Genomic DNA, 14,972 nt, shown 5'->3' with positions numbered 1-14,972 from the left:
ATGACTTCATTCGTTTACGCGGAGTCAGTAGTCTTGGTAAGTACGGTGAGAACACGTTTGTGAAGTCATTCGCTTAACATACGAGACATTTTAGTGTCTACGCAACGCGACGTCAACCCACAACACAGTGACAGTCACTGACCCAGCGCTGAATATTTTGAGGTAAAAACTCCGTGTAAATGGGGTTTTTACCTCAAAATATTTGTCTGCGAATATTGAAGTCAGCCCTGACTTCCCGCCGCTGAACTGACTTCAAATCAGTTTACATTGGTTATTTTTCGGGTCAGCGCTGACTTGTCTCGAAATCGAAGTCAGTTACTGACCCTGTGTGAACCCCGCTTAATGTGTAATTGTGTGTGCAGATGCGGTCACGTCGCCGGTGCGGGCTCGCGCGCACGCTATGACTCTGATTGCGTCGCTGATCGTCGACAAGACCGCCAGCGATACGCTCTGCTGGGAGATGAAAAAGAATAATTCAGTGTCATTATTTGAGCTGCTATTGCAATGCTTGGAGAGTAGTGACGAAGGTTCCGTTCTTTAATTTATTTTAAGTCTTCGTTACTACTCTTACGGCCATTCCCAATATTCAGTCTATCTCTGGTTGTGGCCTAATTGAGATAAAAATTCGTAACTAACGTTAGCTTTTCTGTCCCAATAAAATTACCGACGGTAACTCATCTTATCCGTTCACGCTGTCTGTCAATGGGACGACGTATAACTTATCAGGGATAGAAGTTTGTATCGAAATTGCAACAGTGAACTGGCGAAAAGAATGACTTATCGGGTATATTGGGACAGCTTCACAATATTGACAGCTAATTACTGATAGTAGAAGGTAGTAATTTATCTCTATCTGTAGATAGTGTATTGGGAACGGCCGTTAGATGACTTGATTGAATGAATGAAAATACTTTATTGCACTAAAAAATTTAAATTATAAAATTTGTACATAAAAGTTTTAGTAGCACAACTAGGCCTTATCGCTATTTAGCGATTTCTTCTAGGTTATCTATATACAGGGTGGCCCACCCAAACCGGTCAGTATGGGGATTTCAAAATATATAAGAGATAGAAGAATATCTTCAAAGGAACCACGATATCGATTTTAGAGAAAAACTGCATTCATAGATTTTCAAAAAAAATCACAAATACACTATCAATATGGCAATAAAACAAAAATGTATTTTTTTTCCAAAATGACCGGGTTCGATTCCCGAGTCGTGTATGATTTTTTTTGAAAATCTATAAATGCAGTTTTTGTTTTCTCTAAAATCTATATCGTGGTTCCTTAGAAGATATTCTTCTATCTCTTATATATTCTGAAATCCCCATACTGACCGGTTTGGGTGGACCACCCTGTATAACTTACGGTTATACTGTTAGATTTATGATGATTTTACATGTTAAACGACTACTACTATAGACTATTTTTTTGTTTATTTTAAATTGTAATACTTCAATTTGAATATGGAATAAATACTAAACTGTGTAGAGTTCTTGTGGGTAAAACATGTACATGATTTTACATAAGAACCAACAGTCAGAATTAAATTATATTAAATAAAGTGATAGAATTATGTACGAATTTTGCGAGCGTTTGTGACGCACTTGGAAGACTCGTTGACTCACCACAGCTCTACACACCCCACGTTCCATCTGCGCCCGCCACTTACCAATGTGTTTTCGGGTTTCTCTTGTGTTCCCTCTGTTGTTGCAAGATAGTAAGAGGCTGCGGTGATAGTATACCATCAGATTACCCATGTGTAAGTTCGTTTGGCTCCTCCATAAATAAAACGTAATGCTGTGGGTGTTTATCGTCAATACCAATTTACATCATATTTCCCTTACGCTGATGTTTCTCAATTCTGACTTTTGAAATTTGTTTTTGTAATGCATTTATTACTTTAGCAGTCTTTCTATTTGTATATTAAGGCACTATTGCAAATTTCTACGTCTGTGTTTAGGCCAGTGGTGTAGTAAAAAACTTTCCCTATTCAAGCCGAGTAAAACGAAACTCTACCAAGATAAAAAATTAATATCATTCTAATTCTTTATTATTTTGTATTTTGCAGGCACTACGCAAAATATATAATATACTAATTAAATATCAGTTATTTTTAAGTGCTTTAAACCTTGTAAAAAAAACCGAAAAGTTGATCTTAAAACAGTCATGTTAAAACTCTATGAATAATTTTATTGCACGACATATTACATTGTAACCATATTTTTTATGAAAAAAAAAGCCCGCTGAGGATCTTGCGTTCCTTCTTCTCAGGTCTGAGGCATACTTTTTCGAATGGGTGGTGGTTTTTGACTTTCAATGAGTAATATTATATCCCATTTTGAATAAAATGTTTGAATTTCAATTTAATTGTGTGCAGAACTGAAGACGGCAGCGCTACTTTTGCTCACACAATTGTCTCAATCAATATCACACAAAGAGCGGTCAAAACGGGATTCGTACGTTGAATTTATCGACAATTTAAAACTACCGCTGAACGAGACGCCTAACAATAAGTTATCTGCGGGTGACAGGACACACAATGATTGCCAGCCCGAATATATTGTGGAAGACCTGTGTCGAATACTTATTGAACTGTACAAGGAATTGTCGAGCAGCAAGAAGTATTTGGAAAGCGAAGGTAAGTTGTATTTGATCATTATCATTCCACACCTTGGTTGTACGTATGAGAAAAAGAAAATCCTTGAATATCGCACTGTGGAGGAACGCCACACATCCAAATGGTGAGGATGATATCCTAATAAGTGGCGCGTCGTGCGAAGGTGGAATTCGGCGGCAGGAATCAGATTAAAGAGCTCTTCGGAACAGTCCCCGTGATAAATGCGGTAGGAGACACACAATGAAGTGACGTCTCTACACAACGTCAAGTGACCTGCCGTTCACAGTGCACTGGATTACCGCCAATTCGAGCAGATCTGCGTTGCACGCGGTCAAATGGTTTGAGCTGATACTGGGGTGCGCCAGATCAGACATGACAGCAATACTCCGTATGTGGGTCCATATATGGCCCCTTGAAGTATTGCCGTGCTCTATTTATGATGCCATCTATATGGTCGCGGAATTGGCAACCGGTCGAGATATAACGACACAGCATTCCGATACTAGACGAGGCTTTTAGGGAAGTGTTGTCAAAATAGGTGATACCAAAAATGTTTCTTTTTTGGAAAAACAACAAATATAAAGTCTCTTTATACTGGCCTAAAACAAGGCTTTATTGACACACTTTTACACAATTTTTTATAATTATTTAAACATAAATAAATACATATAAACCCTCCATGACTCGGAAACAAACATCCATATACATACTATATATGCTTGCCGGGATTCGAACCCGGGACCTCTAGCTCAGTAGTCAGGGTCAGTTACCACTGGGATATATAGGTCGTCGAATGTATGTGTATTTTTACAGCAACCATGTAATGTATGTGTCTCAACAAATTTACATGATAATTTTTTTTATATTTTAGAAGAGGCGTGGTGTTCAGTGTCCGCGTGTATATCTTCATTGCTGGCACTCAGTCCCCGCTGCCGCCTGTACGCAGTACACCGACACTTCCCGCAGATCCTGCTCAATACGCTACAAGCAGTGCGGGATAAACTGTCTCTGCACGGCAAACCGGCCGACGTCATACGAAATGCCAATCATGTAAGTCCTATATAGTTTCAACAGTAAGCCTACGACGGGATGTCTCCTTCCCTCAAATATGTAATTATATAGGTATTATAAGGGAACGATAGCTGGTCCATGCGTCAACACGTAAACGGGTGCTGCTTGTGGTGCCAGGTCGACCTGTTATAGTTAATATATCATTGTATTTGTTGGATGCGATTGCTAATTATGACGGTAATCACGACCATCATGTTCATCAAGCGTCCTTACACAAACAATGAATTCAATTTCTGCAAGTTATTGCATCCAATATAGAATAATTTATATTTATACACTTTATTCTTTATTACGTTTTGTAAAATATTTGATATTCTTTAAACACGATTCCTATATTGGATGCAGCACCTTACAAATTAATTTATTATGTATATTACTAATTACAGCCATAGTAGCATACTTTATTGATTGAATTTGTTCAGTGTGCCCATTGAGTTTCTTGTATGTAAATCGTGCGTCGCTGTGTTAATTTCGAATTGAAATTAATTCAATTCGAAATTAACACAGCATGGTATCAGACGTATTTCCATCTTTGTAAAGATATTAAATGTAATCCAGTATGTCATATGAACCGCGACAGTAAGGAAACTTTTTTCGTCAAATTCAATGAAATTTGGACGCGTGCCATAAACCGATAGGGCTTTGCCTGAACCCAATATCCTGTTATTTAAATAGCTATGTCCTCCATGAGACTAACAATATTCTAGCGTATATACAAACAATACGTGCGAGAGAGAACATCACTGACGGAGACACAGCAAGATAGAAAAGGTATGCGAAACTGTAGTTACTGTAACCAATTTTGACTGACAAGTTGTAAACAGCCCGCCGCGCTCGACATTAGGTCCTTAGTAGTTTGATTAATAAATCACTAGTTAACGCGTACGTATTATCGGCCTGTTAGGATCTTTATACAGTATATAGGTACGTACGTATAGAGGTTGTTTTTTATAATGATAATAAGGGGCGAGACGAGCAGGACGTTCAGCTGGTGGTAATTAATACGTCCTGCCCGTTACAGTGCACTGTCACTGGATTGAGCCACAGGATTCATGAAAAACCCAAAAATTCTTAGTGGCACTACTACCTCGTCACCTTGCGACATAAGATGTTAAGTCTCAATTGCCCAGTAAATTCACTAGCTACGGCAACCTTCAGACCGAAACATAGTAATGCTTCCACATTACTGCTTCACGGCACAATTAGGCGCCGGTGTGGTACCTATAATCTAGCCGGTGTCCTGTGCAAAGGTGCCTCCCATTGGTAAAACAGCCTTACTTGTGGACTTACGGCCTTACAAATAAATTCGGTATAAAGTTATAAGTGAGAACAAATCAAGAATATGCTAAATGTTTGCAAATTTTTCTTAAGATTGTTTTATTCGTTTCCCGCTTTTATTGGCAAGGCTGCCTGACATTCGGAAAACTTCAGAATTATCATTGTATTGACAGTGTTGCCAGCGATATAGACAACATTTTGCATGTTCTTTCTTATTCTCATACCAAGTTTATTGGTAAGGCCGTAAGTCTTTGTCTTATCTTACTTTTTATTTTACTAACTTATAAGTTAATTATTATAACACCGAAGTGTTAATTAACTAGTTTTTTTTATCCAGTATTGTATTTTATATTTTTCCAGGAGCCCATTCTACGGAACCTCTATTGGATACTGACTATTATAAATACCACAATGTTGGATTGCTTACCCGCTAAGGAGAGCTTCGCCGATGAAAACATCGCAGTATCTCTCAACAAGTTGTGGCCTTGGTGTATGATGACCGAACAATTGAGGGAAGCACTTGTTAAGCTGTTACTTACGTTCACTAATGAGTGTCCTAAAGGTAAGTTTGTTACGGAAATAGAGACTGACAAACCAGTTTTTACTGGTCCGTTTAAAATAAAACGCTGGCAGAAGTGCCTGCATCATGTTTTTGAATTGATTGTAAACTATTTAAAACAACCGTTAGTTTTAGTAAATTCAAATTCAAATATTTTTATTAAAAATAACTACCTACTATTTGAAAAAGTATGCCTCAGACATGAGAAGAATGGGCGCAAGAAACTTAGCCGGTTTCTATCGCTCTTTTTTTGTAAACCATACAATAAAAATATCGAAGAAAAATGGCGGGGATTCGAAATATTAGAACATTGGGTGTTTTAATGTTGGCAATAACCTAACTGTTTCAGAAACTTTAATAGAGAATTTAAAGTATGGGTGTATATAAAATTTATTATTATTATTATCTTTTTTTTTTTTTGGTGAGAGGTAAGGCAACCGCCCATGGACATCCGCAACAACATGTGTGTCAAGAAATGCGTTGCCGGCCTTTAAGGTGGGAGTATGCTTTTTTCTTGAAGGTCCCTAAGTCGTATCTGTTCGGGAAGACCGCTGCCGGTAGTTGATTCCACAAAGTGGCTGTGCGAGGGAAGAAAACGCGCGGTTGTGGAATGCCAGACGTCTACGTGATGCGGATGGTACTTTGCACGTAATGTCCGGTGGTGGATTTCGGCCGCTGGAATCAACCCGAACAGCTCCTCTGAGCACTCCCCGTGATAAATGCGGTAGAAGATGCAGAGAGAACCCACAACTCTTCGCAATGCTAGAGAATCAAGCCGATCGGAGATGACTTGATCGTCGATGATTCGAGCCGCTCTTCGTTGTATGCGGTCAAATGGAAGAAGCTGGCACTGGGGTGCACCCGCCCAGAGGTGAGAACAGTACTCCATGTGAGGCCGAATTTGCGCCTTATAAAGTTGCAGGCGGTGGCTTTTAGTGAATTATTAAATAGCCGCTCCATTCCCAATATGTGTTATCATATATTTTAAGGAAAAGGAGGACAAACGAGCGTACAGGTCACCTGGTGTGATCTGAAGTGATCGACGCCGCCAACATTCTCTTGTAACACCAGAGGAATCACAGGAGCTTTGCCGGCCTTTGGGGATGATATCCTAACTTGTGGCGTGTCTTGCGAAGGTGGATTCTGGCGGCAGGAATCAGGTGAAACAGCTCTTCGGAACACTCCCCATGAGAAATACGGTAGAGGACACACAATGAAGCGACGTCTCTACGCAACGCCAAGTGATCCAGCCGTTCACAGAGCACCCCCGGGTCCCCGACAATTCGAGCTGCTCTGCGTTGCACGCGGTCAAATGGATCGCGCTGATACTGGGGTGCGCCAGACCAGAGATGACAGCAATACTCCATATGTGGCCGGACCTGCGCTTTGTAGAGCCCTACAATGTGGGCCGGCTTGAAGTATTGCTGTGCTCTATTTAAGACGCCCAGTTTCTTCGATTACTTATTGTGAAATCTATGTGGAAACTCTGTCCAAATACAGTGATAAATGATTATAAGAATTGTTTGTTTTTAATTACCAACCCCGTCTACATAATATATCAGTTGGAAATATTTTGTTGATCAGGCATATTAAAGTTAAGTGTGGCGGCCGACATTAAGTTAACGTTTGTCTATTCCACAATATTCCTTCTATTATAGACTACCCATATAGCCCAGTGTTTGGTGACCCTGCCTACTGAGCTAGAGGTCCCGGGTTCGAATCCCGGTAGGTGCAAACATTTTGGAACACGGATGTTTATATGTTTTTGTGTATGTTTATTTATTGTATTAAATATATCGTTTACTTGTACCCCGGACGTATGGGTACAGTTGGTACAAGCTATGCCTAGTTTGGGGCAAGATAATTTGTATAAAAGTGTGTCAATATTTATTTGTTATTATTATTTTATTATTTATTGTGACTCTTGCGGAAGGGTTATCATTTCTCAAATGTGAGGTCTATCTGGGACGCATAGTGTAGTTGGGTTTTGATTTGGAAATTTGATTTTATAGCGTGGAGTTGTATGTGCGTGTGTGTAAGCGGGCGCAGTATGGCGCTCGAGGTGTGTGCGATCGTGACGCGCGACGCGTCTCGCCTGACGACTGGTCCGCTGTTGCCGCTTGCGCTGCGTCTGCTCACCAACTGTGCTTCCCATCAACACTGCCGGGCCATCATCCTGAAGGTATGGTATGAGCACCAGTTTGAGGCTCCTTTGCACAGGATTCCGGTTATATTGTGGGTACCACAAGTGCGCTAGTGAAATTTCTGGGCAAATGAGACTTAACATCTTATGTCTGAAGGTGACGAGCGCAATTGAAGTGCTGCTTAGAATTTTTGGGTTTTTCAATCCTGAGCGGCACTGCATTGTAATTGGGCAGGGCGTGTCAATTACCATCAGCTGTGTGTCCTGCACGTCTCTTCCCTTATTGTCATAAAAAATCGGTATGCAACATGCATATATAGAGCATTGGCCATCTAACTCAGTGGACCCGTAATATCTATATATTCGTAAAGCAACAATTCTTGTCTTGAAATTGTTGGCCTTTCAGCTAATGTAATGTAATTTATTTGAAGATATTTCGTATCGATTTGGAAACAAAGCGACAAAAAGTTCTTTTTTTATGAGAAAAAGTACTTTTGCTTCTTGATTGAACCCGAAACTCTGAGCGGCATTGTAATGAGGGCGCCGCCTCCTAAGCCAAACAAAATAATGCTTACACGTGACTGTTTTACGACAGAAATAAGCGATGCTGAGGTTCTATACACATACAAGGACATATAGTTCGCAGTCTGATAGCGGAACGGCAAAAGTGTGCATAAAGACACCTTTCTTCTTAGACGACAGTGACAGTTCACACACGACAGTTAACACTGTCACTGTGTGTAATTTGTGGCATGTTCTATATTATTTCGTCTTTGTTTTTAACTTACGCGTTTATTAGGCTGAGTTCTTGTTCAGTTGTGTTTCGACCGCGCTTTGCATACAACGCCACGCAATGACAAAGTGTTCTGTGTACGAATGTCCAAAAAATAGTAGACCCATTAAAAGTAGTGTCGTTTTCTCATAAGTGCCCCTTCAAATTACAAAATTGTATAACTAATTTGACCTTTTTAATCATTTCAATTGCTAGAACAAAATGCTTTCGACTCGTGTTCGCGTCCGAGCTTTTAATGAGTTTTAATAATTAATGTATACGTATCTACAACGCCGCTCGAATTTGTTTTAAGATATTTTAATAGGTGATTGAGAGTCTAGTTGTTCATTGTATACGAATAATTAGGCATAATTTGAATTTGTTGGAGAAGATATTTTTATGAGTTTGAACTTTTGCACAGAGCGAGGTGGTAATGTGTGTGAGTCGGCTGCGTGCCCGCAGCAACCCCGCCACACTGGCGTACTCGGCGTGGATGCGGCTGGCTGAGCGGCTGGCCAGACACGCCGACGGCGCCGCCGCCCTGCTCGCGGCCGTGTCGTCGCCGGGTCTGCGCCCCGTGCCGCGGCGCCTGCTGCCCGCCATAGCGCACGCCGCGCACTACCACCGCTCTACCTTCCTTCAATCACGTATGTCTTTAACTTATTATTCTTCCTAACTAATTTTGTTACTAATTCTAGTAGGCTCCATAAGATACGTAATAGATTTAAAGGTATATGTAGACACATTTATAGTAAATGTCAAGCCAATGTTCAGGCTTTATCAAGAAACAATGAATTACAATATAACTATATCATGGAAGTCAGCCCTTGTCACTCCAATCCAAAAAAAGGAGACAGTTCGGATCCGGCAAACTACAAGCCTTTTTAGCTATTATCTCCCTGCTCTCCAAAATAATATACAGCATAATTAACCGCCAGCTCTTGGTATACCTAGAAGTATTACCAGTGGGCTCCTTTGCACAGGATGCCAACCAGATTATGGGTACCACAACGGCGCCTATTTTTGTCGTAAAGCAGTTATGTGTAAGCATTACTGTGTTTCAGTCTGAAGGGTGCAGCTAGTGAAATTACGGGGCAAATGAGACGTAACATATTATGTATCAGTGCAGTTTATGAAGGAGTGCAGTTATAGTGCCAATCAGAATTCTTGGGTTTTTCAATAATTATAAGCTGCACTGCATTGTAATGAGCATGGCATATCAATTACCATCAGCTAAACGTCCTGCTCGTCTCGTCCCTTATTTACATTTTAAAAAAAAGGTCACCAGTTTGTCAACGACCGACATCCTTCGCCATGGTCGGTCGGCAGGCGATCTTCTATATCATGGGCGACGTATACCTAAAACATAGATGGGTGGCGGCTATAGAAAGCCAGGGGGAAGGCCTGACACTTAGTTGAATATAGCAAAGGCCTTTGATCGTATATGACACAAGGCGCTTCTCTCTAAACTTCCATCCTTTGGACTTTCCGAGAGTTTATGAAAATAGAACTCCAGCTTCTTCACTGGGCACATCATAAAGGTCTTTGCCGCTTTGCCGACAGCTATTGCTCAAACCCAAAGCCCGTGAATTCTGGAGTTTCCCAGGGCTGTGTGTTTCTCCTACATTGTTCCTTCTGCATATGAATGATATGTTGGACACTTCCTACATACATTGCTATGTAGACGACAGCACTGGTGATGCCGTATACAAGGGCTCTCACGGGAAATCATCGACCATTGCCGAGATAAACTTGTGTTTTTTATCGAGTCCTCTTTTGAGAAGGTCGCGGAATGCGGTAAATTAAACCTTATCCATTTTAACACCCAAAAGAGTCAGAATTGCGCGTTTACCACTAAAAAAAACCCCATTTTTCGTATCACAGCTCTTCGACAACACTACCCTTACAGCCTCGCCTAGTATCGGAATACTGGCTCTTTAAATCTCGAGCGATTGCCAATTCCGCGGTCATCTGGAGGGCAAAGCCAAATTGTCTTTGAAGAAACTGGGTATCATAAAGAGATCACGGCAACACTTCAAACTGGACCACATTCTAGCGCAGGTCCGGCCAAATATGGATTATTGTTGTCATCTCTGGTCTGGCGCACCCCAGTATCAGCTCGACCCATTTGACCGCGTGAATCGCAGAGCAGCTCGAATGGACGGGAAGCCAGTACGGACGGAACCCGAAAGGTCGCGGGTTCGAGTCCTCCATCGTTCATAAATAGTGGTTACAAATGTAATTTGTATAGTTATAATTATATCTCGATTTCTCTATTAAATATGATTTTCTCTATTAAGCCATCGTATATCAATGAAATATTATTCACTGTGTGTTGTGTTTCAGCGGATATTCTGGAGCTGTTGTGTGGTTCTCTCCTGACAGGAGAGACGGGAGAAGTGGTGTGTGCCGCGCGCGCTGTGTGGGCTCTGGCTGCCAACAACCACCGGGTAAGAGTTCAGATAAATTGGGAGTTGCCGCCATTTTGATTAGCAACGATGTACACTTTGATGCCGGGTCCACATATTTCTATATGTTATATTTCTATATATTACGTTCTCGTAAGCTAACAAACGAAAGTGTAGGTGTCGCGAAACGAGTGAAACATAGCGCTTTTGCTGGATATCGTTCCCCGTCGAATCAAATCAAAATCACTTTATTCATCTAGTTCAAGGAAAATGACAATTATGAAATCAAAGTTTTTTTTATTTTTACCATTTACTACTCCGGAAACGGTTGAGCTATACTGAGAAGAAGTGGCAAGTGAGTAACAAAATCCTCTAACGTGAAATACTCAATGCCTTATACGAGTAAGTCAAAAACAAAATCTATGTAAATAACTACAACTACTATAAACGATGTCCCGGAATTCTGTTATAATGACTAATTCACAAACAATTTTCTTTTTTCCTTTTTTTTTATATAAAAGGAGGACAAACGAGCGTACAGGTGGTACCTGGTGAGAAGTGATCACCGCCGCCCACATTCTTTTGCAACACCAGAGGATTCACAGTAGCGTTGCCGGCCTTAAAGGAAGGTGTGCGGGTACGGTAAGCTTTTTTCAAGGTACCCAAGTCCTATCGTCCCGGAAACATCGCACAAGGAAACTACCACTAGTAGTTTTACCAGTGGGAGGCTGCTTTGCTGGCTAGATTATGGATACCACAACGGCGCCTATTTCTGCCGTGAAGCTGTAATGTGTAAGCATTACTGTGTTTCGGTCTGAAAGGTGCCGTAGCTAGTGAAATTACTGGGCAAATGAGACTCGACATCGTATGTCTCAAGGAGACGAGCGCAGTTGTAGTGCCGCTCAGATTTTTTGTGTTTTTCAATAATCGTGAGCAGGGCGTATCAGTTACCATCAGCTGAAATTCGTGCTCGCCTCGTCCCTTATTTTCATAAAAAAAAGGTAATTTCACAGCTTTGTTTGAAGTGGAAAAAAGTTCCTTGAAAAACAAAAAATATTGAAGAGACTTAAGATCTGAAATGTTAACTGCATGCGACGGTATAAAAAAAACTATATTTCAATGGATATGTTTAACTTTCAGGCCAAACTGGTCCTCCGGAGCGCTGGAGTGACAGCAGCAGTTCACTCCACGTTACATCGGCTGCAGAAGTCCAAGGATCCGAGCGTCCACAAAGCGTTGGAACTGCTGACATATACACACAACATACTGCAGACTACCTGACTCATGTTTGGGTTTCTAGTAGTTACAGTGGCCTTTCTACCTCAAATTACCTTAAACCGTCAAATACATTTTAAGTTATTGTCTTTAGTTTAGTATGCTCGCGACTTGTATGACACTTTGTTTTAGTGTACGTGAATTGCTCAAAATGAAGGTCAGTTCTAAAGCCAATTTTTTCAACGTTTTTACAGCTTTTATAGGCTATCTAGAAGTATAAATGATATAAGGTTTTAGTATATGATGTGTTGGTGATTACTTATTCGGAACCTACATTATTTGACATAAAAATACCTATATATTAGCAATACAAATAATTCAGCCAATAACATTTAATTACATACTATGACAATTCATACAATGAGCGGGCGCGGTGTACATTATTTATATGGAGAAACAACATCTGATTGACTCACACAATGTCCAATGTCAGTATTTCAAAATGTTGTGAGCCTTTTTGACTGTAAGTTCCGCTAAGATTCGTTTTCAATCAATTCGTTCGTGTATCGCCTCTACACGAGGCATCCTCAGGAAGTCAGGAGTCTCGTGTCGAACTGATTAAAGACGAATCTTACCGGAATTTACACTCAAGAAGGCACACATCAATAGAATAATTATAAATTTAAGCAAAATAACGCCTAATTCATAAAATTATCAAATGTCAGTAGTTTAGCAACCTAATTATATGACGATTTTACCAGTACGCTTTGACGGTGATGCCTTAGTTCCTGAAATCAGCTATTTATTTGCCCGATAAGTATTAACACTGGTGTGCAAAATAACGGCAATGCGAGTCTCATAAAAAAAATCATCGCCATTCGATGACGTACAATAAACAACTAGACTCCCAATCTCCTAGTAAACGGTCGTAAAAAAATGTCCGAGCGGCGTTGTATGTACGTGTACATTAACTTATAAAGATAACTATAAAACATTCATTCAAATTAACACCTTACTTCGTGGCAGTTATGTTCAAAGTCAGTTGTATACGCTCATTAGAAACTCTGACGCGAATACGAGGCAAGAACATTTTATTTTAGCAATTAAAATAAATTACTCAGCAAAATTATTTAAAACGTGAAGTTTTTCCCACAATTTTGTTATTTTAAAGGGGCACTTACCTGAAACACGACACTCCATCCTTTATAAGTTTATAGTATATGCTGTTAGTTAGACAGTTTTTCACTGAACTCACTGTCATTGCGTAGCGCTGTATTCAAAGCGCGGTCGAAACAAAGGTGAACGAAAACTGCCTAATAGACGCGCAGTGTTTTGCTTCAGACAATTTTTGAGTGTGATTATGAGTCTAGTTGTTTATTGTACGTCATTATCGCCATTTTATATTTAATTTATTTATAAAAAGGACATCCGATTAAATGTATTATTTTGATTGGTATGGTTGCATGCTATGAAAGAGTTTCCGCAGTTAGATGTAATGAATTTTTACGCGTTGTTCCACGACCGCCGTTCCACGCAATACTTAATCACTACTTACTCGTAGGTGGTCTGTAAGTCAACTGTTGTGTGTATGTGTAGTATACCATCTTATTTAGATTTTTATGCGACAATGTTTTTTTTATTTTAGTCATTGAATGTATGAATTTAAACACGAATTTAATGTACTTATTGTGATATGCTATTTTGATAATAATAATATAATTAAATGTGGTTCTTTGTTTTATTTATCATGTAAAAGAGAAGTGTACAGTTTCATAAAATTAGGCACATTCCAGAATTGTCCAAGCCCAATAGACTGCCTTAATTTAGATAAACCCGTTTACGAGACGATACGACATGGGTACTTTCAAAAAAAGCACGAACACCTTCCTTAAAGGCCGGCAAGGCTCCTGTGATTCCTCTAGTGTTGAAAGAGAATATGCGAGGCGGTCATCACTTAACACCAGGTGACCCGTACGCTCGTTTGTTCTCCTTTTCCATAAAAAAGAGAAAAAAAATCAATCAGAATGAAGTTAGTGTGTCTTGCAGGCAGTAGGAACATGATGTTGTTAGACCTTCGGTGGACTCTTATAAAAAAATAACCTAAATTCTTGATTAGATACTTAAACATTTTGGATTAATGAATCTCGTGTTAATATTTGGCGTGTGAACATCTCCTGAGGATCCTCGTGTATTGATTGAAATCAAAACTTAGCGGAATTAACAGTGAATAAAAATGACAACATTTTATCATCATGAGAGATGTCAAGAAGAAGTTGTATCCTTCACGACTAGATTATGGATTAGAACTAGATACCGCACTACTTAAGAATGATAGCTTTTTAGATAGTTCGTGCCATCTTGACACTCAATGGGATCTTTAAAATTTTGTAACATATTTGTGCACAAAAATCATAAATTGCTAAAATTTTGTAAAGTTATATATCGAATATTAAAGCATTTGAATCGAGTGGACGTTGGCGGTGCGCGGCTCAAGCGATAGGTAGTTTAGTTAACGGGTTTCAAGAAAAATCGCGAGGGGCATTCAAGAGATCGACCACGGGGCACCGAGGACGGACGTATCGTGTTGAATCGCTGATCGCTTGCGCTGCTCATAGTCCACAGCCTCATCGTACAAATTGTAGACACAAATTGAAGTTTTATTTACAGACCACTATAGAATAGAAAAAGAAGAAATAATATTCTTCGTGATATTTTCCGTTGAAATTAATAAAATACAAAAAACATACTGATGATATGTGATCCCAATGTCTTTCTTATTTCTTGTAGTATCATTTTTACTAAGTATTACTACGCAACACGGCATTTTAGTTTCAATTATTAGCAAAGTTTAACAGAACATGTGGCACGTTAACGTCACACATTGTTCGAGACTGGCTCGAGTAAA

At 39.8% G+C, this 14,972-nt stretch overlaps 1 protein-coding gene across 1 annotated transcript; it reads left to right on the top strand.

Moving 5' to 3' along the window:
* Positions 1 to 195: 195 nt before the first annotated feature.
* On the top strand, positions 196 to 13,795 carry LOC126976567 (uncharacterized). Its single transcript, XM_050824952.1, has 8 exons — positions 196 to 527; positions 2,382 to 2,642; positions 3,493 to 3,671; positions 5,331 to 5,532; positions 7,542 to 7,711; positions 8,866 to 9,091; positions 10,791 to 10,894; positions 11,993 to 13,795. Exons 1-8 carry the CDS (start codon positions 401 to 403, stop codon positions 12,131 to 12,133), a joined length of 1,410 nt encoding a protein of 469 aa, XP_050680909.1. The 5' UTR covers positions 196 to 400; the 3' UTR covers positions 12,134 to 13,795.
* The last annotated feature ends 1,177 nt before the right edge of the window (positions 13,796 to 14,972 follow it).

This window comes from Leptidea sinapis, chromosome 41 (genome assembly GCF_905404315.1).
Source record: "Leptidea sinapis chromosome 41, ilLepSina1.1, whole genome shotgun sequence".
NCBI classification, from domain to species: domain Eukaryota; kingdom Metazoa; phylum Arthropoda; class Insecta; order Lepidoptera; family Pieridae; genus Leptidea; species Leptidea sinapis.
Note: the sequence above shows the minus strand (reverse complement) of the source record. Positions and strands in the feature narration are given on the sequence as shown.

Coding starts and splice junctions, on each gene's coding strand:
- LOC126976567 (XM_050824952.1), top strand. CDS start 401: ATGACTCTGATTGCGTCGCTGATCGTCGACAAGACCGCCAGCGATACG. Junction 5,533..7,541: donor CACTAATGAGTGTCCTAAAG/GTAAGTTTGTTA, acceptor TTGATTTTATAG/CGTGGAGTTGTATGTGCGTG. Junction 7,712..8,865: donor GCCGGGCCATCATCCTGAAG/GTATGGTATGAG, acceptor ACTTTTGCACAG/AGCGAGGTGGTAATGTGTGT.